Raw genomic sequence first — 27849 nt, 5'->3', positions numbered from 1 at the left:
TAAAATTATTATTATTAATATTATTATTATTCCTTTAATGTTAAATTACTGAAGTCAAATATGAATAAATTTAGTACTGACGTGTACTCTTTCTTGTTTTACATTTTTATTGTGGGTTAGAACTTTAATACCATTTCCTTGCAATTTATTCCATCACTTAAATTTTGTTAACAAACAGAAAAAAACTGGGAAATTACTTCTGACTGGTGACATTGTAACAGTGTGATTGTGCACTTTTGTATTTAGAAACCATAGTAAGGAAAAATAGCAATAAATTTAGAACTATACCTGTCTTAGCATCAGATCCTTCGATAACTGCAGGATGACTCACTCTCGGTGACTGCTACAGGACATAAAAAATATTTTTTTAAAAAAATAAATCATTACTCTGTACCACATGTATAAGGAAAAAGAAGTAACAAAACACTACCAGCACTAAGCACCAAAATAATAAAATTATTTTGTTTCTGAATCAACTAACTCTCTGGACTAGGTTACACACACACACACACACACACACACACACACACACACACACACACACACACACACACACACAGAGAGAGAGAGAGAGAGAGAGAGAGAGAGAGAGAGAGAGAGAGAGAGAGAGAGAGAGATATTTATACAGGGTGATTATAATTACAGTTCAAATGCTGTAAAAACAGAACCAATGCTGATAATGATGTTAAATTTAATGAAAATATTACTACTAGATGGCACTGTAAGCAGCAGAACATGCAAAAATAAGACAAGAGTACATGGCTGTTCTCAGTTAGCATCTGAGACACTCAGCATGACCGTCTCAATACAGGATTGTGCACTACTGGTAAAGCTCTTTTTCAAGAATGGTGACTGTGCGCCAGTAGCTCTGCAGAAGTTCTGGGTACTCAAGCATATGAAAAATGGCATTGGTCCAACATTTGTCAAGGGTCTGGAAAAAATGATTACAAAATCCGAAAACACGGGTTCTTTTGAAGTGCAATGTGGCACAGGGAGGAAAACAACTGATCAAACAACAACAGAAGATGTGGCCACAGATTTGCAGGGGAGGTCAAGTAGTGGTCTGAAAATATGCAGTGCATGAGGAATTGCCCAAACTTTGGACATACCAAAGCATAAAATTCTACTTAACACCCTGCACTGCTATCCATACGAAATTAACCATATTCAGGAGCTGCTTCATTGTGAATTGCCCGTATAAGAAACAGTTGCTCTTGAATTTCTTCCTCACATAGAAGTAGACAACATGGGTTGATGCATGACATGACACACAACATTTACCTTTCTAGTGCTGACTGTAGGAATGATCACTTCATCCAGCACACAGTCTCCACACACTCGGATGTGCATCTTCCTGTCCACAGTATCTCATCTTGTCTAGAGTTATCTTCGAGTGACAGATGAACCCATTTCCATCTCCAAGGACAGATCATTACACAGAACTGCAGAATATGAGCTACAGAAAATCTGCTCGCACATCAACCAGCACCAGTTTAATCTGTAAAGGTAACTGTGTACTGTGGGTTGATGACACTGTTTATCATAGGGACACATTTTTTTGGAGACATGAGTCCTGTGGAGCCTGTGCCCTGTACCAGCACTGGTACATGCTATGAGAGTCTTTACCATCATTACAACTCTTCAACAGTGTGGATGTGCGGTAGGAAAATATTTAATCAAGATGGTGCTTCCTAATACATTGCACAGCCAGTGAAGCAGCTGCTGCAGGGCATCCGGATCACTTAATCTTTATCTGTGTGACCTCCGGCTGTCGTGTAATCTGGAAGATGATGTATTGAGTGCTCTGGTTACAATTATAGTTGAATTGAAGGTATGCAGCATATTGAACATATATTGCACCAGTCTCATAACAATTAAAAACTGATCTCATCACTGCTTTTTATGTGGTTCTTGGCCTTATGATAGTCAAATACCTATTTTTCCCACACAATGTGGTACAGAAGCGCTCTCTCTCTCTCTCTCTCTCTCTCTCTCTCTCTCTCTCTCTCTCTCTCTCTCTCTCTCTCTCTATTTTCCACATTTTGAAATTAGAACTGGACCAGAATAAGTTTTTCAGGCTCCTGTAAGACTTTATATTTTCAATAGGAAACACCAGGACTTGAAAGAGTATATAAGAGTAGACTGATGGATTTGATTACCTCAGATTGAAGATTTGGATCTTCCTGCAAGTTACATACAGAATCTAAGGTCAAATTGGCTTCTTCACATGCTCTCCAAAAGTTATAAAATTCTTCCACTTTATTACTGCAAGACACACATATAAGCTTAGGAAGACGATCTCCTGGATGCACCTACACAAAAGAAACATTTATACAATTAACCTTCAGATGTTAGAATTCTGCAGCCCACTACTGTACAATATATAGCTAAAAAAATGAGAGCACAGTTAATGCTCCAGGTCCTCCCTCCATTTTACAACATACATGATGCAATTGCTGAAGCAGAAAGTCAACTCTGCAGCAACACCAAATGAAACTGGCAACAAATGCCAGGAACTTTACCCCCCCCCCCCCCCCCCCCCCCAGTGCAACAAGTGTCTCCACACAATAATAGTGTGAATCTGCACCTTTGTTAGTAAAATCATCTGGATCACCAACATGTGACAACTGTGAACCACACTTTCTACTCCATGGTTGGATAGGAACTGATTATTATTATTATTATTATTATAGGTCAGAGGTGATCAACATCATGATCATCAGTGTCCTGACAAAAAGTCAGCATTCCAACCTCATGGGTGGTGATGAAGGCTGCGCAATTTATGCAGAGCAGCAATAAAGTCTGCCTCCCTCCCCTACCAATTCAGGGTTGAGGCCTGACAGTTCACAAAACTTCACCACTCTGGTAACACTGAAATCAGTACTGGCAAGTATGATGGGCAGATCTCTATCGAGACTGAGGGCTACCTGATATCAGTATATAAGACACACATTGCCAAAATATGCTCAGCTGAAAGTGGCACACCACAAACCTCAGAGTGGTGGATCCTCTCGCCGTTTGAGGAAGCCGTGTGTTAAAGGGGTATGTGCGATGCAGTCTGGTAGGCAGAACTCCTTCCAGCAGTGCAGATGTCAGTAAGTCCGTCATGCCTGTGTGGTCGATTTGAGAGACCACAGTTTTTTTTTTTTTTTTTTTTTTTTTTTTTTTTTTTTTTTTTTTTTTTTGGTCACCTTCACCTATTCAGTACCCCACTGATGCATGATGTGTCTGTCACAAAATGAGATGACAGCAAGCAACGGGATGGAACACTGACAGACACCACCATCCCAAATGCTTCTATGGCCGCTTTGACAGCCGTGTTGTTTCCCTGTATCCTGATGTGGCCAGGTACCCAGCAAAAGATAACCTCCTTGCCACAGCACAAGAGTTGCTGTAAGGAGTCATGGATGAGCTGAATCAACTGTTCTGCACTGGAATTTGTAAATTGTCCCAGAAGATGCACTTTGAAAACCATATTAGGGAAACAGTGGAACAACTGAGGACATCCTCTTGCTGGGGTCCACCTGCATATACAATGATAAAACTATGGTACATTCTTAAAATGGAAGAAAATAAAGTTGTATAAAAACGTAATCCTGAGTACCAGTTTTCATGTACCACGTCATGCTTAAAATCACTTTGGGCCTCTGAAGACAGCAAGGGGCAACATGTTCCATCCCCAGCTGTGTATTCGGAGGTGCAATAGATCCAGGTCATTGAGATAGTCAATGGCACATATTCTGAATGGCTTGGTCACATGGGGCCAATTCCTGAACAGCCATTCAAAGTTGGGCTGGGCGACTACACTAAATACCAATAACTGAGGCGATGCTGAGACTTTCAGTGCCTGTTGAGCCAACAAGATACGTCACCAAATGCAGAGTGGTGGTTCACCAATCTCTAACTGAGCTGGTCCGAAAGGCTCCAGTTGATATCCGAATGTCCTCATGATGGACAGTGCCTAACATCTTATCACAGAACAAGCTGGGCAGATTTGTACAATCAGCAGTTTGGGTCTACAGCAATATCACAGCCTCATGGCTAGTAGTGTCCTACTCTGCTATTCCAGCTTTCCATCTCAACCAGTATGGTGCATGCCAACAATGAGTACTACCAAACAGTTATACAGTGACAGAGGAAAAAAATAAATAAAAAGAAAGGTAAGAGTGATTGTCTACTTTTGGATAAAATGGAGAGGACATCTAGAAATTTGAAAGAGTAGTAGTAGTAGTAGTAGTAGTAGTAGGGGGTAGTAGTAGTAGAAGTAGGATAATTTCAAATATGAGAACAGAACACACAACATAAAGCTCCTAATACAGATATGTGAGATGTGGCACATGGACACAAAGGAAGGAAGATCAGGGTTTAACATTATGTACGCAATGAGGTCATCAAAGACTGTATATAATAGAAATGGGGGAAATTAACAAAATATCCCTTTCAAAGGAATCATCCCAGAAACCACCTCAAGAAATTATGAGGAAAGAAACCAACCTAAATCTGAATACTGGGGTGGATATTTCAATCTAACTCATGTCAAAGGCAAGTTCAATATTTCAGACACTGCATCACCTCATTAAGTTCAAAATTAAGCTGAGAAGTGCATGCTTGTGTCATTTATAACATGATTACAGGATAATTAATCTTCATCCTTGATGTTGACATATTTTTTGGTTATTTTGTGCCATTCTTTATTTGGAGTGTGACTTATGTGGGTGAAAATCTGTTATCTTTTCAATCCATTTCCAAATTTAATGAATCACCATGATCTGTTTAATGAAAATAAAGTTAAACAAATTTACAGCATGTGTAGTCAACATGGATTAAACGCAAATATGAGTGTCTGGCCACTTATACCACTTATCGTGACAGCTAGTCTGAAAAAATTTTGATATTTAAAATAATTCCTGTAATATGGTATAGCCATTCACTTTTCACTTTACTTTTGAAGAGGAAAATAAGCTTCCTTTCTTTTTTATCCTCACTTCTGAAGAATACAGGACTATTCTCTTTAACAAAAAATTGTGTTTGAGGACATCATCAGTTATTTTCCTGGCCAAATATCAAAAGTCATCACCCACTTTTAGTGTCCCGTTTACTAATCTAATCTCATCAGTATCACCTCGTTTAATTCGAATACATTCCATTACCTTTGTTTTAACTTTGTTGATATTTATCTTATACACTTTTTCAAGATTCTGTCCAATATGTTCTACTGCTCTCCCAAGTCCTTTGTCATCTCCTACGGAACTACACTGTCGTCAGCAATTTTGAAAGTTTTTATCTCTCCTCCCTGAATAATAATTTAATCCCTTTCCTAATTCGTCCTTGGTTTCCTTCACAGCTTAGCTAATGTGTAGATCGAATAATGTCAAGGATAGAGTACAATCCTATCTCAGTCTCTTCTCAGCTGTTGCTTCCCTTTCATATCCCTTGACTCTTATAAATTGCAGTCTGACTTACATGCAAGTTGTAGATAACTTTACACTCCCTGTATTTTATCCTCTCCAACTCCATAATTTCAGAGTGTAGGCTATTCAACACTGTCAAAAGCATTCTCTAAATCTAAAAATGCTACATATGTATATATGTTTTTCTTCAGCAAGATATGTTGTAGGCTCAGTATCATATGTTCCTACATTTCTCCAGAACCCAAACCTATCTTCCATGAAGTTAAGACTACCAGTCTTTCTATTCTTCTGTAAATAATTTATGGCAGAATTGTGGTAACGATGGCTAATGTTTCTTTAATATTTGTGCCTATCAGCACTTGCCTTCTTTAGAATTGGAATTATTACAGTCTTCTTGAAACATGAGAGCATTTTGCCTGTCTCATATATCACACGATTAAAAGTACGCTGATACCTATTGGTGGACATTGATATGAGATTTGTGCACCCTCTGCCTTTATGACATTGAGAACCTCTTTAAAGCAGCTGGAAACCTTTCAACGAGTTATCTGAATGTCTGTGGAGGACTGGCAGACCATTCTTCCTCTGGAGCTGAAATCGGAGAAGGTTGTGATGTTGGGCACTGAGGACTGGAGCAGATCCAAGGTTCTGACTTTTCCCAAAAGTGTTCCATCGGGTTCAGGTTGGGATACTGGACAGGCCAGTCTACTTGAGAAATGTTACTGTCCACAAACCATTGCCTCACAGATGCTGCTTTATGACTTCACTGTTGGCACTACATGTGACAGCAGGTAATGTTCTTCAGGTATTTGTCAAACCCAAACCTTCCACCAGATTGCCATAGGGTGTACGGTGATTCAGCTTTCCAACCCACTTGCTTCCAGCGATCCACTGTCCAGTGGCATCACTCTTTACATCACCTCACTCATTGCTTATTACCGACTACAGAAAAGTGTGTTTCCGAGAACCTGCTCAACCAATGCCCCCCCCCCCCCCCCCCCTTTTTAACTCCCTAAGCACAGTAATTGTGCTAGATTGATTGCTGGTAGGACTTTGGAATTAATGAGCGAGTCCTTACACTAATGTCATGTGATGCTTGACACCACTGTGCATCAGTACATGAAGTCTGACTGGTCTTGGTTTAGCTGTGGTAATTCCTTTACGTTTCAACTTCACAATCACACCACCCACAGTCTACTTGGGCACAAGGGTTGAAATGTTCCTAATGGATTTATTACTCAGGTGATATCCAATAATCAGTCCATGTTCAAAGTCACTGAGCTTTCCTGACCAACCCATTCTGTTGTTACAATTCTCTTGTGACAACAATACTGCCTGCCTCATTTTATTCTGGCAGATCAATTCAACATTACACAGGGGTGTCTGGATATTTTTGATCAGATGGTGTACATCTTACATACCAGGTGGAATATTATTGTCATGGCAGGCTCTCCCAAGGATCTCAATAAATCCAAGGGAATTTCATTAACTCTGTGATCTTTGTTTGAACTTAGGTCTTTTAATCCCTGCCAAATTCTTCTCACAATATTTTTGCCATCTCATCTTCATTTACTTTCTCTTCTATTTCTATAATGTTCATTTCCCTTGTATAGTCCTTTCATTCACATCTACATCTATATGTATACTCTGCAAATCACACTTAAGTGCCTGACTGTGGGTTCATCAAACCATCTTCACAATAATTCTCTATTATTCCACTCTCAAACAGTGTGCAGAAGAAACAAACACTTATATCTTTCCGTGCAGGCTCTGATTCCCCTCATTTTATTATGATGATCATTTCTCTCTATGTAGGCTGGCATTTTCACATGCTAAAGAGAAAATTGGTGATTGAAATTAGTGAGAAGATCCCACAGCAACGAAAAATGTCTGTTTTAATTATGTCCACCCAAAATCCTCTATCATGTCCATGACACTCTCTGCCCTGTTTCTCAATAACAAAACATGCTGCTCTCCTTTGAACTTTCTTGATGTACTCTGTTAATACTGTCTGGAAAGGATCCCACACTCTACAGCAGTACTTAAAAAGAGGACAGACAAGCATAGTGTAGGCAAGTCTTCTTAGAATATCTCTTGCATCTTTCAAGTGTTCTGCCAATAAATCAGTCTTTGTTTCACCTTCCCCACAACATAAAAACTGTTTTTTTTTTCAAGTTAAGTTGTTCATTATTGTAATTCCTAGGTATATGGTTTAATGTATGGCCTTCAGATTCGATTGATTTATTGCATATCTTAAGTTTAACAGTGTCCCTTTAGCACTCATGTGAATAACCTCACACTTTTCATTGTTTAGGGTCAATTTTCGCACCACACAGATTTTTTTTTTTAAATCGTTTTGCGATTTGTTTTTATGTTCTACTGACTTTACTAAACAATAAATGACAGTACTATCATCTGCAAACAACACAAGATGGCTGCTCAGATTGTCTCCTAAATTGTTTATATACATAAGGAAGACCTGAGAGCCTTTAACACTACTTTGGGGAATGCCAGAAATCACTTCTGTTTTATTCAATGACTTTCTGTCAATTAGTACAAACTGTGACCTCTCTGACAGGAAATCACAAATCCAATCGTGTAACTGAGACAATATTCCATAAGTACACAATTTTATTTCAATCTGCTTATGGTGAACAGTGTCAAAAGCCTTTTAGAAATCTAAAAATATGGAATCAATTTGAAATCTCTTGTCAATAGCACCCAACACCTTGTGTCTGTAAGGAGCTAGTTGTGTTTCATAAGAACGATGTTTTCTAAATCTGTGTTGACTGTGTGTCAATAAACTGTTCTCTTCAAGGTAATTTACAATGTACGAACACAATATATGTTTCAAAATCCTGCAGCATATCGATGTTAATGACACAGGCCTTTAAGTTAGTGAATTACTACTATTGTCTTTCTTGAATATTGGTGTGACCTCTAAAACTTCCAATCCTTGGGTACTGATCTTCCGTCAAGCGAGCGGTTGTGTATGATTGTTAAATGTGGAGCTATGTGTATGATTGTTAAGTGTGGAGCTACTGCATCAGCATACTCAAAGGCATCTAACTGGTGTACAGTATGTACCAGAAGACTTGCTTACATTTTCTCCTTCTGTCAATTCAATTTTATATCTATGATTTTATTGAAGAATTTCTACTGGGTCCTGTCTTATTGCGTATTTGATAATCTGCAGCCTTTACTATTTCATTTATCAAAGGTGCCCTGTCTTCACATTCCATTTTCCATCAATCGTTGCCTAATGCTCCGTTTTGACTTCCAGTTTGTTCAATGTATCCAGGTCTTGTCACCTTAATCTCCAACCTTTTCCAATTTCTTCAGTTTTAATTCAGAGCTAATAATGAGTATATCACTGAATGATGTGGTGCAATGGTTAGCACACTGGACTCTCATTTGGGAGGGCAACAGTTCAAACCTGCATTCAGCCATTCTGATAGAGGTTCCCTGTGATTTCCCTTACTTGCTTCAGGCAAATGCTGGGATAGTTCCTTTGAAAGGACACAGCTGACATCCTTCCCTAATAGAATGGGACCAATGACCTCACTGTATAGTCCCCTCCCCCAAATCAACCAACCATCCATTAAATCACAGTTAAAGTCTGCGTCTACCTCTGGAAATGTTCTGCAGTTTATAATCTTTTTTTAAAAAAAAAAAATCTCTATCTGAAACATTCCAGTGTCTTCCACATATTAAACCTTCCTCATGACCTTTAAACCAATGATTAAATTTGTAAAATTCTACTAGCGCCTCCCCTACCCCCCCCCCCCCTACCTTCTCCTACTATTGAATTGCAGTCTCCCATCACATTTTTTTCCCCTCTGCTTATCAATCTGCATAATTTCTTTCATCTCATCATACATTGTTTCAATCTCTTTATCTACGGAGCTAGTTGGCACATAAACTTGTAATCTTGTGCCGAATGTCAACTTCGTGTCTGCCTTGGCTACGATAATGTGTTTACTGTGCTGTTCATAGAAGCTTACCTACATTCACATTTTCTTATTCATGATTATAATTACTCTTGCTTTTCCATATTTGATTTTATATTTATAACCCTGTACTCACCTGATCAGAAGTTCTGAAATGCCTGCCACCATGCTTCTGTAATTCCCATTATATTTGACTTCAACCTATCCAGTTCACTTTTAAATTCTCTAATCCATGTACCGAAATAAGGTATCTAACTTTCCATGCAATGCCCCCATCCCTACCGATTAGACATCCTACTTACTGCATAGTACCTCCTGGAGATCAGAGTTGGGCTATTCTATGTCTGCAGTATTTTGCCCTACAGGATGCCATTATCATTACATCATACAGTAGAGCTGCATGGCCTCGTGAAAAATACTGGCTGTAGTTTCTCCTTGGATTCAGCTGTCCGCAGAACCAACATAGGAAGGTCATGTTGATTAAACGGAGATCCAAAACTAAAAATTAAATGGCCGCCATACTGCTTTGGCGGATAGAAAGTAAAGCGTGGTCAACAACCCCCATGTCATTTAATAAAGCTCAGATGGCAAACACAAGTGGGAACGTAAATGGTTAACAAACGAGCATTCCGTCAGAAAGAGACAGACAGTTAAAACTTGGGCACAATGTGAATAAAGTGGTGTGGTAGCACTACTTATCAAATGACAATGGCTAAAATGGCAGTGCCCAATACGCAGCCTAGTTTAAATGACGTCCTCCCAGCGGGAGGGCCAAGAGGAGGTTGTCCAAGCCGCTGGGAGAGCCAGAGCTTATTCCTGTGAAGGGAGGCCCATTGGCAATGCCAAAGGGACACCACCTCCTGACAGATGGCAACACAGAGATCATCAGAGGGGAATATAGGAACTAGCAGGCTGAGGTACGAGAACTACAGCCTTGGCAGCAGCATCAGCAGCCTCATTTCCTGGCAGACCGACATGACCAGTAACCCACAAACATCACACTGGCTCCACCAAGAGTGAGCAAGTGACAGTTTTCCTGGATCCAGTTTACTAAGACATGGGCAGTGTACAGCGTACAGAGGTTTTGAAGGGTGCTGAGAAAGTCTGAGCAGAAGAAACAATTGAAAAGTCTGTGTCGCTGGATGTAGTCCGTGGACTGATACCGGGGCAAGACCTCAGCTGTAAATACTGAGCAGTGTGCCGAAAGTCGATATTGAAAGACACTGGTGCCAATGGCGAGGGTACAACCGATCTCACTGTCAGTCCGAGCCATCAGTGTATTCAAAGGTACTATCATGAAGGTCATGAAACAGAAGGCGACAGAGTGAGGCTGAAGTAGTGTCCTCAGGAAGTGAATGAAGGCCAAGGTTAACGTGGGCCGCTTCATGAAGCCAAGGTGGTGAAGGGTTCACACCCACCAGGAAAGTTGCAGGTAGGGTGAAGTTAAGGCACCATATCAAGTGCCAAAAGCACACAGAAGAGGGACGCACCCTGTACTGGCGATAAAAGGAATCATCGAAGAAGGCGGCATAGGATGGGTGGCCATGCATGGCAGACAAATGGCATGCATACCTGCTGAGAAGAAAGTCACAACGGTATGACAGTGGTAGTTCAGCAGCCTCAACAAACAGGCTCTCAACTGGGCTAGTGTAAAAGCACCAGTGGCCAAATGGATGCCACGGTGGTGGATAGTGTTGAAAGGGCGTAAGAGGGGTGGACATGCAGACACATAGACAAAGCACCCATAGTCGAGTTTTGAATGGACGAGGGACCAGTACAAATGGAGGAGGGTGGTTTTATCGGCATCCCAGGAAGTATCACTGAGGACACATACAACACTGAGGATCGTGTACAGCTGACTGTCAGGTAAGACACATGGGAGGACCAAGAGAGTTTCCTATCAAGCATGGGCACCAGGAATTTTGTAGTTTCAATGAATGTAAGGGCAACAGGCCCAAGATGTGAAAATGGTGGGAGAAACCATTTGCGCCACCAGAAAATAGATACTTTTGTCCGTGGGAAAATGGAAGCCACTGTCAGTGTTCCAGGAGTAAAGACGATCAGAACATCACTGAACACGCTGCTCAGTGAGACAGGTCCATGGAGAACTGCAATAGATGACAAAATTTTCAACAAAAAGGGAGCCAGAGATGCCCGGCGGGAGATAGGCCATTAATAGTGTTAATGGTGATAGTAAAGAAGATGATGCTCAGGATGGAACCCTGAGGCACACAGTTTTCCTGGATAAAGGTGTCTGACAAAGCAGAACCCACACACACCTTGAAAACTCGGTATTTTAAAAGTTCCTGAAGGAAAAAGGTCAGATGGCTACCAGTACTCCAGTAGGTGTTGTCCCTACTCCAAATCGAAAAACGCGACCACAGTCTGGGATTTCCGCCAGAAAACCATTCATGGCATAGGTAGACAAAGTAACAGGACGGTCAACTGCAGAAAGCTGCACTTGAAATCCACACTGTGCATTCATTAGTAAATTGTGAGACTCGAGCCACCACACCAGCTAGGAATGAATTACACTCTTGGAAATTGAAATAAGAACACCATGAATTCATTGTCCCAGGAAGGGGAAACTTTATTGACACATTCCTGGGGTCAGATACATCACATGATCACACTGACAGAGCCACAGGCGCACAGACACAGGCAACAGAGCATGCACAATGTCTGCACTAGTACAGTGTATGTCCACCTTTTGCAGCAATGCAGGCTGCTATTCTCCCATGGAGACGATCGTAGAGATGCTGGATGTAGTCCTGTGGAACGGCTTGCCATGCCATTTCCACCTGGTGCCTCAGTTGGACCAGCGTTCGTGCTGGACGTGCAGACCGCGTGAGACGACGCTTCATCCAGTCCCAAACATGCTCAATGGGGGATAGATCCGGAGATCTTGCTGGCCAGGGTAGTTGACTTACACCTTCTAGAACACGTTGGGTGGCACGGGGTACATGCGGACGTGCATTGTCCTGTTGGAACAGCAAGTTCCCTTGCCGGTCTAGGAATGGTAGAACGATGGGTTCGATGACGGTTTGGATGTACCGTGCACTATTCAGTGTCCCCTCGACGATCACCAGAGGTGTACGGCCAGTGTAGGAGATCGCTCCCCACACCATGATGCCGGGTGTTGGCCCTGTGTGCCTCGGTCGTATGCAGTCCTGATTGTGGCGCTCAGCTGCACAGCGCCAAACACGCATACGACCATCATTGGCACCAAGGCAGAAGCGACTCTCATCGCTGAAGACGACACGTCTCCATTTGTCCCTCCATTCACGCCTGTCGCGACACCACTGGAGGCTGGCTGCACGATGTTGGGGCGTGAGTGGAAGACGGCCTAACGGTGTGCAGGACCGTAGCCCAGCTTCATGGAGACGGTTGCGAATGGTCCTCGCCGATACTCCAGGAGCAACAGTGTCCCTAATTTGCTGGGAAGTGGCGGTGCGGTCCCCTACGGCACTGCGTAGGATCCTACGGCCTTGGCGTGCATTCGTGCGTCGCTGCGGTCCGGTTCCAGGTCGACGGGCACGTGCACCTTCCGCTGACCACTGGCGACAACATCGATGTGCTGTGGAGACCACACGCCCCACGTGTTGAGCAATTCTGCGGTACGTCCACCCGGCCTCCCGCATGCCCACTATACGCTCTCGCTCAAAGTCCGTCAACTGCACATACGGTTCACGTCCACGCTGTCGCGGCATGCTACCAGTGTTAAAGACTGCGATGGAGCTCCGTATGCCACGGCAAACTGGCTGACACTGACGGCGGTGGTGCGCAAATGCTGCGCAGCTAGCGCCATTCGACGGACAACACCGCGGTTCCTGGTGTGTCCGCTGTGCCGTGCATGTGATCATTGCTTGTACAGCCCTCTCGCAGCGTCCGGAGCAGCTATGGTGGGTCTGACACACCGGTGTCAATGTGTTCTTTTTTCCATTTCCAGGAGTGTACATGTTCCATCACCTTGCAAAAGGTGGTAGTGGGAAGAGCTCGAAACTTTTGCGATATGGCGGCCCAAGGTGTTGGAGATAGCAATAGCGTCCACAATGACATCGTCTGCTACCGCCAGGCCAGAAATTGGGAAGTGGATCTTGGTCCCAGAGAGCCATAAGAATTCGACTCACATGAAAGAAAAAGGGGTGGAACTGTTAAAAGAACTAGTGAATGAAATCCAGGTAGGTTTTTTGCTATCCCAAAGAACGCGATGACACTTTGCACGCATCTGTTTATAATGAATGCAGTTCGCCATTGTACGATGATGGTTAAAAACACGGAGAGCATGTCTCTGTGTGCAAATTCCACCAAGGGACTGGAACGCAGTGAGGTAAAGAGGAAGTGCGAAGTATGGAACATTCTGCAGCAGTAAAGATAATGTTTGTGAGATATTCCACCTGGTCAACACAACTAGGGAAATCTTGTTCTTCGAAGACCGCCAGGGAGGAGTAAAGCCACCAGTCAGCCTTAATAAGTTGCCATTTGAGTGTGCACGCAGGTGGGATAGGCGTTGGCAAATGGATAGCACAAGGGAAATGGTCACTTGAGTAGGACAACTCAAGACAATGAGCAAGCTGGGCAGTGCAGGATAGGTCCAAATGGGAATAGGTGTGCAAGGAGTCAGAAAAGTAAGTGGGTGCTCCAGAGTTAAGGCAGAGGAGACTGAGTTCATTAAGAAGATCAGCCAAGAGGGCGCCTCTCTGACAGAACCCCAAAGGGGATGATGCATATTAAAGTCACTGAGTAGCAGAAAAGGGGAGGCAGCTGCCCAATAAGCCGAAGGAAGTCTGCCATGGTGATATTGAATGGCAGAGAGAAATAAATGGTACAGAGGGAAAAAGTCAGGTGGGGAAGAAGGTGAACTGAAACAGCTTGAAGGTAGATGGGCTGACTATAAATGTCATCCTCTACGAGCAGCATGATGCTCCCATGACATGGAATACAGACTTCAAAGGGAGGTCAAGATGAACCGGGAAAAATGTGAAAGATCAAAACGGTCACAAGGGTGCAATTTTGTTTCCTGAAGGCAGAGTACAAGGGGACACTTCGATGCTAAAAGCAGCCATAAATGTTCAGCTGGAGGAGAGTCATGATGAGGAAGAGATGTAGGGGTGGCACCTCAGTGGCTGCCGAGTGACAGCCTGTGAAGAATCGCTACAGGACACAGAAGTAGGAGGATCCTGCTCCATGGGGTCCACAGAAGCTTCAGCTTGCTTGAGCTGTCAAGTCTGTGAAGTCCAACGCTGAAAAATGGTTGGTGGTGTGCACCGGTGACATGGAGGCCTGCCGGGCTAAGATACCACGTGGCAACACCGTCGAAGAAGATCTTCGAGTCAGCGAAGGAGAAGAGTGTTTGCCTTTAGTGGACTTCTTTGAGCTTTTACGGTTGAGGAAGACTTGGGCGTTTGGCTGGAGGGACGTAGGAAGTGTTCACAAGAGTACTACTTCTGTCCCTTCTGGCATACTGCTACCTTGACAATGGGCAATTTCACAACCTCAGAGCTGAATTTGAGGTTGCATGTCTGTGTAGTCATGTCCTTCATGGACCGAGGGGTAACAAGAACAGAAACTATAGGTGCCAGATGAGAGAATCCAGGGTTTGTGACTAACCAATAACTTGTGAGCAACTGGGTAAGGCACTTTTTATATTACCCGTATCTCTTGGACAGCCTGCTCATCAAGATAGATGGGAAAATCCTGAGACAAGGCCGCCACTGCAGTTGATAGTGGGGAGGAGAAGGCGAACAATAGCTCTTATGCGCATCCCTACCACAGGTTACACATTTGAATGGGTGTCGACAAGACGTTTTAGTGTGGCTGAAGTGATGACACTGGTAACAGCACATTGGGTTCGGAATGGTACGGCTGGACTGTCATAATTTCATAACCTGTTTTGATCTTGGACACCAGCACCATTCTATCAAAGGTGAGAAAAAGAGTGCAGGTGAACACTAAGGAGGAATCTACCTTTTACATCACCTGATGGATGGCAGTGACACTCTGATCAGAGAGGTGAGATTGGATTTTGGCCTCAGTGAGATTGCCGAGCAGCCTAGTGTAAATAACACCACAGGAATAATTCAAAGTTCTACGGGCCTCGACACGAACAGGGTAACCATGGAGAAGCGAGACGGCAAGCAGTTGTTGTGCTTGAGAATTAGAAGTAGTCTCTAAAAGAAAAGTGCCATTCCGTACAGGAGAGCAGGATTTCACAAGGCTGGCAATTGCATCAACACCTTTCTGAATAATAAATGGATTTACTGTGGTGAAGAACAGACTGTTTTCAGTACGTGAGACCATGAGGAACTGTTGTGCAGCAGGAAGGGTCTTCGAATCGTTAGCCTCATTATGTCTACATTTTGTAAATGTTGATTGTGATGATGATTGGCTCATTGAGAGATAATACCCCATGACTGCCAGCGTCTCCGATGGTGCACTCATTTCATTTGGGGCCCCCTTCAGAAGGGGGCACACCTGCCTTAGGTGGTTATTCACACCTCAGGTCACAATTCCCGAACACCTGACAGAGGGACCAATTGGCAATTTGGGAAGGTTGCAGCTCACGCAATCACCCCTCCCTGGGCCTGACCTGTACCAGGGGGTACGTGTGAATCGTACCTGTCGACCACGGGCTGGGAATTAAAAGTTACCAAGTCACCTGTTACATGTCAGACGCATGGGCCAGCCTTCAAGAGCGCAGAGGGAGAAAGAAGAAAAAGAGGAACCTCAAACGTCGAAGTGGAGGGACAAGAGAAGAAGGAAAGCAAAGCAAGGAAAAGCAAGCGAAAAACAGTTGTGAGACTGTTTTTATGCCAGTGACGGACAATACAGAACATTCCCAATAACACCCCAGACATATTCTCCAAGGGAGGGGAAAAAGAACAGCAAAGGGATGGACATGCAGAACAGAGGGGAAAAGATGTTGAAAAGGCTGGGGCCCCATGGTAGCCAAGCACGAACTGGTCAGAGAGTGACGAGCCCCCTGGGGGGAGAATCCATGCTATTGGCCCTGCAACTACTGAAAAAGCTGTTGCCCGTCTTTGGAGACCATAAGTTTATCTGGTCTCTCCACAGGTACCTCTCCATTGTTAAAGTATATTGACAATTTTTACTAGTTGACTGTCGAATTACAAATCAATGAAACAAAATTTTGGTGCCATACGTGTTTCGCCTTTATTCTCTACAAGGCACCTTCAGTTGCCTGGAATGTGTAGCTGATGCCAGAGAGAACCAAAATTACTTATGTTGTGTAGGTCAACAATGCACCACTTTTGAACTACGGAAACTTGGCACCACGTGCTCCTATGGGCTGTGGCGTTGCCGTTTATCGGTTGACAGGCAGAGCTATGGTTTTCAGTTCACACATGCAAATGTCCCTCACCCCATCTCTGCCCCAACGTGATATGCACACATGTCGACGAGGTCTTGCTGTTTGTCTCTACTTCACGTTAGAGGCATTCACACGTAAGCTTCGCTTCAGAGCCACACTCGTCACCTGTGATTTAGTCATATAGTAAGCATGGTGACAGAGTATTTGTTTGAAGAACAATGACTATGTTTATGGACTAGCCAACTGTTATGTGCATGAAGCTTGACGGTTGTAAGAGGAACAGTACCCAGCACGACAATACCCACACCCGCAAACGTTTACAGGAGTTCACCGGCAACTTGGTGAAACAGGTTCATTAGTGGGATATCATGGTGATACTGGAAGACCTCGAACATGACAGGATGCTGCATTTGGAGAGACTATTCTAGAGTGCTTTGAGGAAGCACCTATGACAAGTACTCAAGTGGTTGGATATGACATGGGGGTCACTTATTGGTTAGTCTGGTAGGTTTTGAGGGATGATGGCCAGCATTCATTTAGTTTCCATGCTGTCAAAGACCTAAATCCTGTAGCGTACTATGAACACAGGCAAGGGTTTTGCCGTGTCTGTGATGTGTTGCAGGAGATCCTGACTTCATCACTATTGTGTTGTTTACCGATGAGTGCACCTTCCATCGGGATGGCCTTTACAACACTTCAAACATTCATTACTGGGCAAGGAAAAATCCTCATGTCATGTACGTCCAAGTACACCAGCAACAATTTTCGCTCAACATTTGGGCAGGCATTGTGGGTGACCATCTGATTGGGCCGGTCCACCTACCTCCTTGACTTACCAGGGCAAATTACCTTCACTGTTTGCAAGAAACTCTACCCAGCCTGCTGGAAGATGTTCCCCTATAAATATGGCTATACATGTAGTTGCAGCATGATTGAGCACCTGCACATACTTGGGCTGTGCGCAGATATTTAAATGAACTCTTTGATGGCCAGGTAATAGGCAGAGGTGCTCATGCCCCCCTATGACGTGGCTTCCGCAATCACCAGACCTCACGCCACCGGTCTTTTTCCAGTGAGGATTCTTCAATGTTCTAGTTCACCCACCTGAACATGAACAACCTAGAAATGAAGAGGAATTGATGGATCGCATTCAACATGCTGCCAATCACATCAGGGCAATGCAAAGAATCTTCTAAAGAGTTTGGCAAAACACCATTTGAAGTTACCAAGCTTGTGCCGCGTCAGAGGGTCAACAGTTCGAGCACCTGTTTTACGTAAACAATGTCCTAGCTACAAAAAAGGCCCTTTTTGTGGCTGACACAATTTGTAAAAGACTTTCTGTATGCAAACTAAAAGCTGTTGATGGATTTGTTCCTGGTATATCTTACCATGAAACTACAATGGATGTGTTGAGACCCTGGTGGATTTGCCCCCAGGTCCCCAGAGTGGAAGGCTGGCACGCTACCACCGAGTTTGCAGGCCTCCTTGGAGACATTGTGATCTCCGGCAGGCAAAGCATTTACGGTCACGCGTTGTCCAGAGAATCCGGCAACAGGGCAATCCTGTGGCCAATCAGAGCATGTGGCGCCAAGTTTCTGTAGTTTAAAAATTGTGACACAATTTTTCTCCACCCTGTATAAGTTATAAACAGTTCTGGTGGTTGGCTTTTCTATGGCATAGTAATATTTTAAATTCTACTTACAGATTCCAGGGATGATTTTCTACATGTGTTTTTGTTCAATTTTTGACAATGTTCTTCTTCTAATAATTGCCATTTGGGTTTTTGTTTTCCACACTTCTCAGCACTAGGAACTGAACACTTGTTTTGATGGTATGTTTTGGTCAACAAGTAAAAATTATCAACATATAGTATTACGCACAACTGAGGAAGGCACGACTACAAAAGTTGAAGATGTTAATACCTCTCCATCGTGATTGCATCTATGGTACGGCTCTCTGTATTGTAGAAGCATGCAAGCAACCCCACATCGCCAAGGTTCATGGGTGGATTTTTGTGTTATAAATATAATATATTGACAAATTTGTTACTGTCTCTGTAATGTTTTGACTTGTGGCATTTTTATGTCGCATCTTAACTAAAGTTTGTCTTTGCTAGTTCACAAGCAGTTAAGTTTGAACCATGAAAGCTAAGACAGCTGTTCTATTTTCTTGGAAAAAATGGTACTTTCTGTTACTATTACATGAATTTGTGTAGTTACCGTGAGCTGATATAGTAATTGTAGCAATAAAATTACTATATCAAAATACTATACTACAGTATTACTATAAATACAAGCTTTGAAATGAGGAAAAAATGCTGATACTGATATAAAAATTGAAGCTGCTGCTTGTTTCACCATTGCGGTCTTCACTAAAGTAGAAAACTGTCATGAATGAACAAACTGATAACCAACTGATTAAAGCCTACATAAAATAATTTTCCTATTTAGAATGGTGACTAATTTTAACGAACAGATTCACATGTGGAACTGGTCAAGGTAGTGTGTACTAACCCTTACCTCAGTTGTAAGTATTAGCATTGCAGTTCTGACAAGAAAAGTACTCAGTTCAAGCATCAGTCTTTATGTGCGTCAAGAATATAGTCATGTAAGTGTGTTTCAGGTAGCTGAAGATTAAGACTGCCTTGGAATGGACAAATATGGTTTTTCATGCCGTGGTTGGTTGGTTGGTTGGTTTGTTTTTCAAGAAAACATTATTTCGAAATTGTGTTTTACAAGTAAATAAAATACTTTGGCCTTTAATTGTGTTGTGTTGGATGGCTGTGCTCCTTTATATTGTTGCTATCCACTGATAATTTAACTACACAATATAATTGTTTGTTCTACTGAAGCACACTTTTTTTGTATTAAATGATTTTCTGGCAGTAAAACCCTTCATGAATATTGTGAATTCATTGTGTTAGGTTGAAAATTCTGAGTTAAGCTTATCCCTTAGATTCAACACAACATAATAAATAAACATTAAAATAATAAATGTGATAACTCCCAGACCATTACACTATTCCTTTGCAGATATCTGTGCCCTACATTGCATACGCGGGCTTCACAAGGAGGCACACAGACATCCATAAATAACAAGAAATTTAACTGATCTATTCAAGAGGCATAGGTAACTGGAGAGCAGTTTATGGCTAGCATTTTCAAATGTAGAGGCATGTCATAGTTGTTTTTTCTTCCCTTTTATTGTAACAGCCGCAGTGTTGGCTGTAATATTGTTGTAGTGCAAGTTTTAGTTATTATTGAATTGGTACAAATATGAAATAGGGTGACATGGTAATTACTGGTAAAGGTACATAGGACAGGTGAGGATACTATTAGGTGGTGGGGAGGGCAGTTACGATCTGAATGGTTATGGTTTTATACACGGGCATAAATTTCCCGGCACTTAGGAAAACGAAATTCATGGAAAAAGACATGTTATTGAAATATCTTTGATGTGCAGCAACATGTACGTTGGTTTTCGTATTACGAAAGTATACATTGGAATTGCACCAAACACCGCATGTTACCTTCTGGATCGTTGTTGTTGTGGTCTTCAGTCCTGAGACTGGTTTGATGCAGCTCTCCATGCTAGTCTATCCTGTGCAAGCTTCTTCATCTCCCAGTACCTACTGCAACCTACATCCTTCTAAATCTGCCTAGTGTAGTCTTCTCTTGGTCTCCCTCTACGATTTTTACCCTCCACGCTGCCCTCTAATACTAAATTGGTGATCCCTTGATGCCTCAGAACATGTCCTACCAACCGATCCCTTCTTCTGGTCAAGTTGTGCCACAAACTTCTCTTCTCCCCAATCCTATTCAATATCTCCTCATTAGTTATGTGATCTACCCATCTAATCTTCAGCATTCTTCTGTAGCACCACATTTCGAAAGCTTCCATTCTCTTCTTGTCCAAACTATTTATCGTCCATGTTTCACTTCCATACATGGCTACACTCCATACAAATACTTTCAGAAATGACTTCCTGACATTTAAATCTATACTCGCTGTTAACAAATTCCTCATCTTCAGAAACGCTTTCCTTGCCATTGCCAGTCTACATTTTATATCGTCTCTGCTTCGACCATCCTCAGTTATTTTGCTCCCCAAATTGCAAAACTCCTTTACTACTTTAAGTGTCTCATTTCCTAATCTAATTCCCTCAGCATCACCCGACTTAATTCGACTACATTCCATTGTCCTCGTTTTGCTTTTGTTGATGTTCATCTTATATCCTCCTTTCAAGACACTATCCATTCCGTTCAACTGCTCTTCCAAGTCCTTTGCTGTCTCTGACAGAATTACGATGTCATCGGCGAACCTCAACATTTTTATTTCTTCTCCATGGATTTTAATACCTACTTCGAATTTTTCTTTTGTTTCCTTCACTGCTTGCTCAATATACAGATTGAATAACATCGGGGAGAGACTACAACCCTGTCTCACTCCCTTCCCAACCACTGCTTCCCTTTCATGTCCCTTGGTTCTTATAACTGCCATCTGGTTTCTGTACAAATTGTAAATAGCCTTTCGCTCCCTGTATTTTACCCCTGCTACCTTCAGAATTTGAAAGAGAGTATTCCAATCAACATTGTCAAAAGCTTTGTCTAAGTCTACAAATGCTAGAAACGTAGGTTTGCCCTTCCTTAATCCAGCTTCTAAGGTAAGTCATAGGGACAGTATTGCCTCACGTGTTCCAACATTTCTACAGAATCCAAACTGATCTTCCCCCGAGGTCAGCTTCTACTAGTTTTTCCATTCGTCTGTAAAGAATTCGCGTTAGTATTTTGCAGCTGTGGCTTATTAAACTGATGGTTCGGTAATTTTCATATCTGTCAACACCTGCTTTCTTTGGGATTGGAATTATTATATTCTTCTTGAAGTCTGGGGGTATTTCGCCTGTCTCATAGATCTTGCTCACAAGATAGTAGAGTTTTGTCAGGACTGGCTTTCCCAAGGCCGTCAGTAGTTCCAATGGAATGTTGTCTACTCCCGGGGCCTTGTTTCGACTCAGGTCTTTCAGTGCTCTGTCAAACTCTTCACGCAGTATCGTATCTCCCATTTAATCTTCATCTACCTCCTCTTCCATTTCCATAATATTGTCCTCAAGTACATCACCCTCTATATACTCCTTCCACCTTTCTGCTTTCCCTTCTTTGGTTATAACTGGGTTTCCATCTGAGCTCTTGATATTCATACAAGTGGCTCTCTTTCCTCCAAAGGTCTCTTTAATTTTCCTGTAGGCAGTATCTACCTTACCCCTAGTGAGCTAAGCCTCTACATCCTTACATTTGTCCTCTAGCCATCCCTGCTTAGCCATTTTGCACTTCCTGTCGATCTCATTTTTGAGACGTCTGTATTCCTTTTTGCCTGCTTCATTTACTGCATTTATATATTTTCTCCTTTCATCAATTAAATTCAATATTTCTTCTGTCACCCAAGGATTTCTACTAGCCCTCGTCTTTTTACCTACTTGATCCTCTGCTGCCTTCACTACTTCATCCCTCAATGCTACCCATTCTTCTTCTATTGTATTTCTTTCCCCCATTCCTGTCAATTGCTCCCTTATGCTCTCCTTGAAACTCCGTACAACCTCTGGTTCTTTTAGTTTATCCAGGTCCCATCTCCTTAAATTCCCACCTTTGTGCAGTTTCTTTAGTTTTAATCTACAGGTCATAACCAACAGATTGTGGTCAGAGTCCACATCTGCCCCTGTAAATGTCTTAAAATTTAAAACCTGGTTCCTAAATCTCTGTCTTACCATTATATAATCTATCTGAAACCTGTCTGTATATGCAGGCTTCTTCCATGTATACAGCCTTCTTTTATGATTCTTGAACCAAGTGTTAGCTACGATTAAGTTGTGCTCTGTGCAAAATTCTATCAGGCGGCTTCCATTCCTTTGCCCCAGTCCATATTCACCTACTACGTTTCCTTCTCTCCCTTTTCCTACTACCAAATTCCAGGCACCCATGACTATTAAATTTTCGTCACCCTTCACTATCTGAATAATTTCTTTTATTTGATCATACATTTCTTCAATTTCTTCGTCATTTGCAGAGCTAGTTGGCATATAAACTTGTACTACTGTAGTAGGCGTGGGCTTCGTGTCTATCTTGGCCACAATAATGCGTTCACTCTGCTGTTTGTAGTAGCTTACGCGCACTCCTATTTTTTATTCATTATTAAACCGACTCCTGCATTACCCCTATTTGATTTTGTATTTATAGCCCTGTATTCACCTGACCATAAGTCTTGTTTCTGCTGCCACCGAACTTCACTAATTCCCACTATATCTAACTTTAACATATCCATTTTCCTTTTTAAATTTTCTAACCTACCTGCCCGATTAAGGGATCTGACATTCCACACTCAGATTTGTAGAACGACAGTTTTCTTTCTTCTGATAACGACATCCTCTTGAGCAGTCCCCGCTCGGAGATCCGAATGGGGGACTATTTTACCTCCGGTATATTTTACCCAAGAGGACGCCATCATCATTTAATCATACAGTTCAGCTGCATGCCCTCGGGAAAAATTACGGCCGTAGTTTCCCCTTGCTTTCAGCCGTTCGCAGTACCAGCACAGCAAGGCTGTTTTCGTTAGTGTTACAAGGCCAGATCAGTCAATCATCCAGACTGTTGACCCTGCAACTACTGAAAAGGCTGGTGCCCCTCTTCAGGAACCACACGTTTGTTTGGCCTCTCAACAGATACCACTCCGTTGTGGTTGCACCTACGGTACGGCTATCTGTATCACTGAGGCAAGCAAGCCTCCCCACCAATGGTCCATGGTTCATGGGGGGAGGAGTCAGAGCATAGGACACATGATTAGTCAGCCAACAGCAATATCACTGTTACGTAGCATGAACACATAAACGGGGGAAGTTAATAGCTTAAATTAATATACATAGTGTTGCTACAAGAAAAGAAAAGCTTTCACACATAATGTTTACCTTTTTTGCGCGTGTTACACTTTAAGATATATCACACAAATGTGCCAGTAAAATATTTAATAACGACATAAATGTCTGATCTTCATGGTTCAAAGTTCTTCTAAATGGCTCGTCATCAAAGAGTTTATTTTTAAATGAGGGTCAAAAGCTCTGTGATTTAAGAAATTCATGGTACATTCTCGCGCATAGTTAAACTTACGTTAAAGGATATTTACTCTGAAATAAAAACCACCATTCGCAATATTTTCCCGACCTGTTAGAAATGGTTCGTTTCAACAGTTGCCAGAGAGCGCAGATAACAGGTGACACAGTGCTTGCGCAGCTACCATGACATAGGAACCCCATATGTACATGTAAAGCATAGAAATGTCATGTTACGTCATAGAAGAAACAAGACATCAAAGGATACTCAAAGCCCATCGGAATTTCGTGAACCATACTAAAATGTGCACATTTAAAGTGCATAGTTAAAGTGCACATTCGTATGTCCAGATTCCCAATGAAGTAGGCCTCAACCAGATATTAAACTTTTCAGTGTGGTTTCCGGGATGTGAATTTTCTTGGAGCACCAGTACAACATTATATCGTGTTTAGTTCTTTATTATGGCATAATGCCATACGTGCTAGAAGATCAAAACGTGAACTTGAAATGCAGCGAACCAACAACTAGCCAGTACTGTGGACTTAAACATTTCGTTTCAAATACATTGACTGCCACTGCGGAAAAGGTTAATAAAAGTCAAATTTCTTTAGCAAACAGACAAAAATAACTTCGATGTTCTGCAAGGCGATTAATGCTTGACTGTCAGAAAGGTGGAAATAAATTAAAATCTGAAACTAATAACCTATTTTAGCCTTCCTTATGTGAATGTATTTTAATTCACTTGACAGCTCCTGGCCACAGATATCCGTTTTGTTTTCATTCGACGTGTGAGTAAACGAAGGGGAACAGCAAAATCACTAAATGTAAGAGAGGTTATTTGGTCTTAAGTGTGCCAAAGTGCAGTGCCACGCCTCTTTATACAGCATTCCTCTATTGCACGTCACTGTATTTCGCTCTGTGGAATTGAAACGTGTATATTTTATAATGGATGCCATCAAACTATATTCAGAACAATGTCCTGTGGTGCCTCTCCTGCTCCCAGTCGGTTGGTTTGATAGCTTGCCTCTCTTAAAATTAAAAAAAATCTCACAATTAATAGCGGATGGAATTATTTCTAATCGGGAGAACAAGAACTTGTCAGAAAATTTGAGCTCTTTATTTCCTGTTACCTAATAACTTGGTGTTTTGTATGACAATATTAAATATATGGTTCATAAAACCAACAAAGGCAAGAGACAAGCAATAAAGTACACATTTCTTCAATCCTTAGATCCTAGCATTTTTTTCTCTCATATCTTGCTACAGCTTTACATGGTGTTCTCTCCTTTCTGCGAAAGAATCTATTACCTCATCAAAGTTCGTCAAAATTTTTGCTATATGAAAAATCGAAATGTCGTTATCTAATACTGAAAAGCTGTTAATACAAATAATACCCAAGACTGGTGTGGTTTCTTGATCTGATTGCGCCTCTTTTGTCGCTGTCTGCAAGATAAAACAAAATAGGCCTTTCTAATATTGCTGTAATTTTGTAATACACACCAAATAAACGAGACTGTTTTGGCACAAATGGTCATTTTTATAACACGACAGAATATAATTCACGAAGTATCAATATGAAATGCCTATTACACCTACTACAACCAAAAAGCTTTATGTAAGGAAATAGTTTCACATTTCATTCATATGCACCAGTTTCTAAAGCATGAGATAGAAAAGTAGTATTACAAAATATTTATATAAATTTGGAATCGCCTTATTCTTCCATAATTTGTGTGATGTCACCTTTTCTTCTCCTTCCACGTTCTAACAATCAATCATCACCAATTCTGTAGCTATTCCTGCCATTGTCAAAATTTGTTCGCCGATTAACTTCACTACCCCCTGCCGGAATCACAGGTTTAGTTATTCCACGATTATTCCCTGTTAGGCGTTATTACGTGTTCGTACAACACGTTTTCCGCGTTACTTCCAGAACAGAACTTAAGCGGTTCCTAGCTGGGGACTGTACAACTGGTCCTTACTAGTGTAGCAATCTGGCCAAAAATGTTCTGTCAAAATGTCATTTTCTTAGGTAGGCTACACCGAGAAGATAATACGTAATCTTTCTCACCTGTTATTCCTGTTACTCGTTTATTTCCATTCTGGTAGTCTGAATCTATGGATTTCGCTAGTATTTAGAATAACGCTGGTCATTCGCAAACCCAATCAACCACATAATCAGACAGCGATTGACATTCATCCGTTCGGCTTTACTCCTCTCAGCTCGTATAGCCCCGTCCCCTTCTGTCTGCGGAAAGTTTATTTCGAGATGCGACGAGTATTCTCCTCACAGAGACAGCACATACACTATGCACGCATTCATAAATCAACTTACAATTCATTCAGAAATCTACTTAAAATGTGTTCAAAAACCAACAAGGATGCATTTCAAAATCACATGAATAATCGATAGACCAACGTGCGAGGCGCTTTGTGAAACAAGTTTTTTTTCCCCCCCTCAAGAATATGAATTTGGCGCCCCCCCCCCCCCCCTCCCCCGTTCCAGGTAGCATCTAGCTGCTTGCTGTGACTGCTTGCACAGCCAACAGCCACATTCTTATAGCCAGAAGTGGGAAATTTATTACTCAAACGCGACTCAACTGCGCATGCACATGAGCCCGTTCCTGCTAAAACGAATCTAATGTAAACAGTTGTGACTTCACGCTCATCACAGGCAATTTGTTGTTATGGAGCATTGCATAGTCTTCCTAAAACCCTTTGACACATTTTGCTGTTGGCAGACAAGGCACATTTCCTTTGCAATTTAAGTTATTTTCGTTTTCTCTCTCGTTTATGTTTTATTGTTTAAGTATTGTTCTACAGCAGCGGGGTACAATAATATTCTTTGTTAGAGTATCGTTCTTACCAGTCAAAATTACAAAAATTTATCAAAAAATTAAAACAATGAAAAATTCTTGGAATTCTAAAAAATTCCCGGGTTTTTCCCGGATCTCCCGTGTCATATACACCCTGTATTAAGATACCTGTGCACTAATAAACCAAGGAGCATATACATACAGCGTATGTACTCTTTTTTTTCCCTTTATATATGAATGTTGAAAAGGCAGGCACACTCTCTAAAGGCAGATAATGATTGCAAACAAACAGCTTTAGTCAGTGTATCTATTGTTTCTGTGGATCCTATGGCAGCTAATCTAGTAACTCCTTTTTCAGGTAAGCCAACAAAGAATGTGTCTAGTAGTAGTAGTAGTAGTAGTAGTAGTAGTAGTAGTAGTAGTAGTTGTTGTTGTTGTTATTTTATTTATCTGCATATCTCTTCTACAATGATTATTGTACATGTTTTGGCATTACATTTTAAGAACAAAAATAAAGTAATTCACATATACAAATATTTACAGACTGCAGGTCTCGTACGACAAGGATGGGACAGGTAGTTGGCCGTGGCCTTATAATAGGAATCATCCCACTATTTGCCTCAAATAATTTAGGGGAACCACAGAAAACCTAAATCAGGACTGCTGGATGAAGATTGTAGTCTTTAACCTCCTGAATAGAAGGTCACTCCTTTTAAAACAGTGTTACCTCATTCAGTTTACCCTTATTTTTACAAATCAATAATTTAATAATTAAAAAGGCCAATGCTACACTGATCATTCATTTTCATGCCCATCTGCTGCACACACTACATACATTATTCACATATTTGTTCACTACACTACACACATTATAAGCTGATGTCAGGACTATTGTGCGCACTGAAACTTCCCACTTGCTAGCCAAAAACCTGAGTCAGCATCCCATTGTAATGGATGAGATGTTGTGCTCAGGAATAGGATAAATTGTTAGCATTATACATTGCATAGCTCTGGAAGTAAGCTTTTTCCAGCAAAGAAAAAAGGAGAAAAATGCAGTGGGAAAGTGTGGAATGTTTAATATTTTATCATCATTATCATCATCATTATTATTATTATTATTATTATTATTATTATTATTTTTGTTACATTTTTTAACCAAATCCCTACTCCAGGTTATCTACGCAATCCTTTAATGTATAGAATATCTGCATACACATGTACTTTTTAACTGTCATTTTAAATAAT

The 27849-nt window shown here is 41.6% G+C and overlaps 1 protein-coding gene across 1 annotated transcript in view; it reads right to left on the bottom strand.

Annotated features, from left to right (window-relative positions):
* Positions 1–27849, bottom strand: part of LOC126298823 (zinc finger protein 263-like) — a 98845-nt gene that overhangs the window by 40207 nt on the left and 30789 nt on the right. Inside the window, exons 2-3 of the mRNA XM_049990290.1 lie at positions 2160–2312; positions 289–343 (exon numbers count right to left, since the gene is read on the bottom strand). Coding sequence (XP_049846247.1) covers positions 289–343; positions 2160–2312 — 208 coding nt within the window. The remainder of the gene's footprint in view (positions 1–288; positions 344–2159; positions 2313–27849) is intronic.

Source organism: Schistocerca gregaria, chromosome X, assembly GCF_023897955.1.
Source record: "Schistocerca gregaria isolate iqSchGreg1 chromosome X, iqSchGreg1.2, whole genome shotgun sequence".
NCBI lineage: Eukaryota > Metazoa > Arthropoda > Insecta > Orthoptera > Acrididae > Schistocerca > Schistocerca gregaria.
Note: the sequence above shows the minus strand (reverse complement) of the source record. Positions and strands in the feature narration are given on the sequence as shown.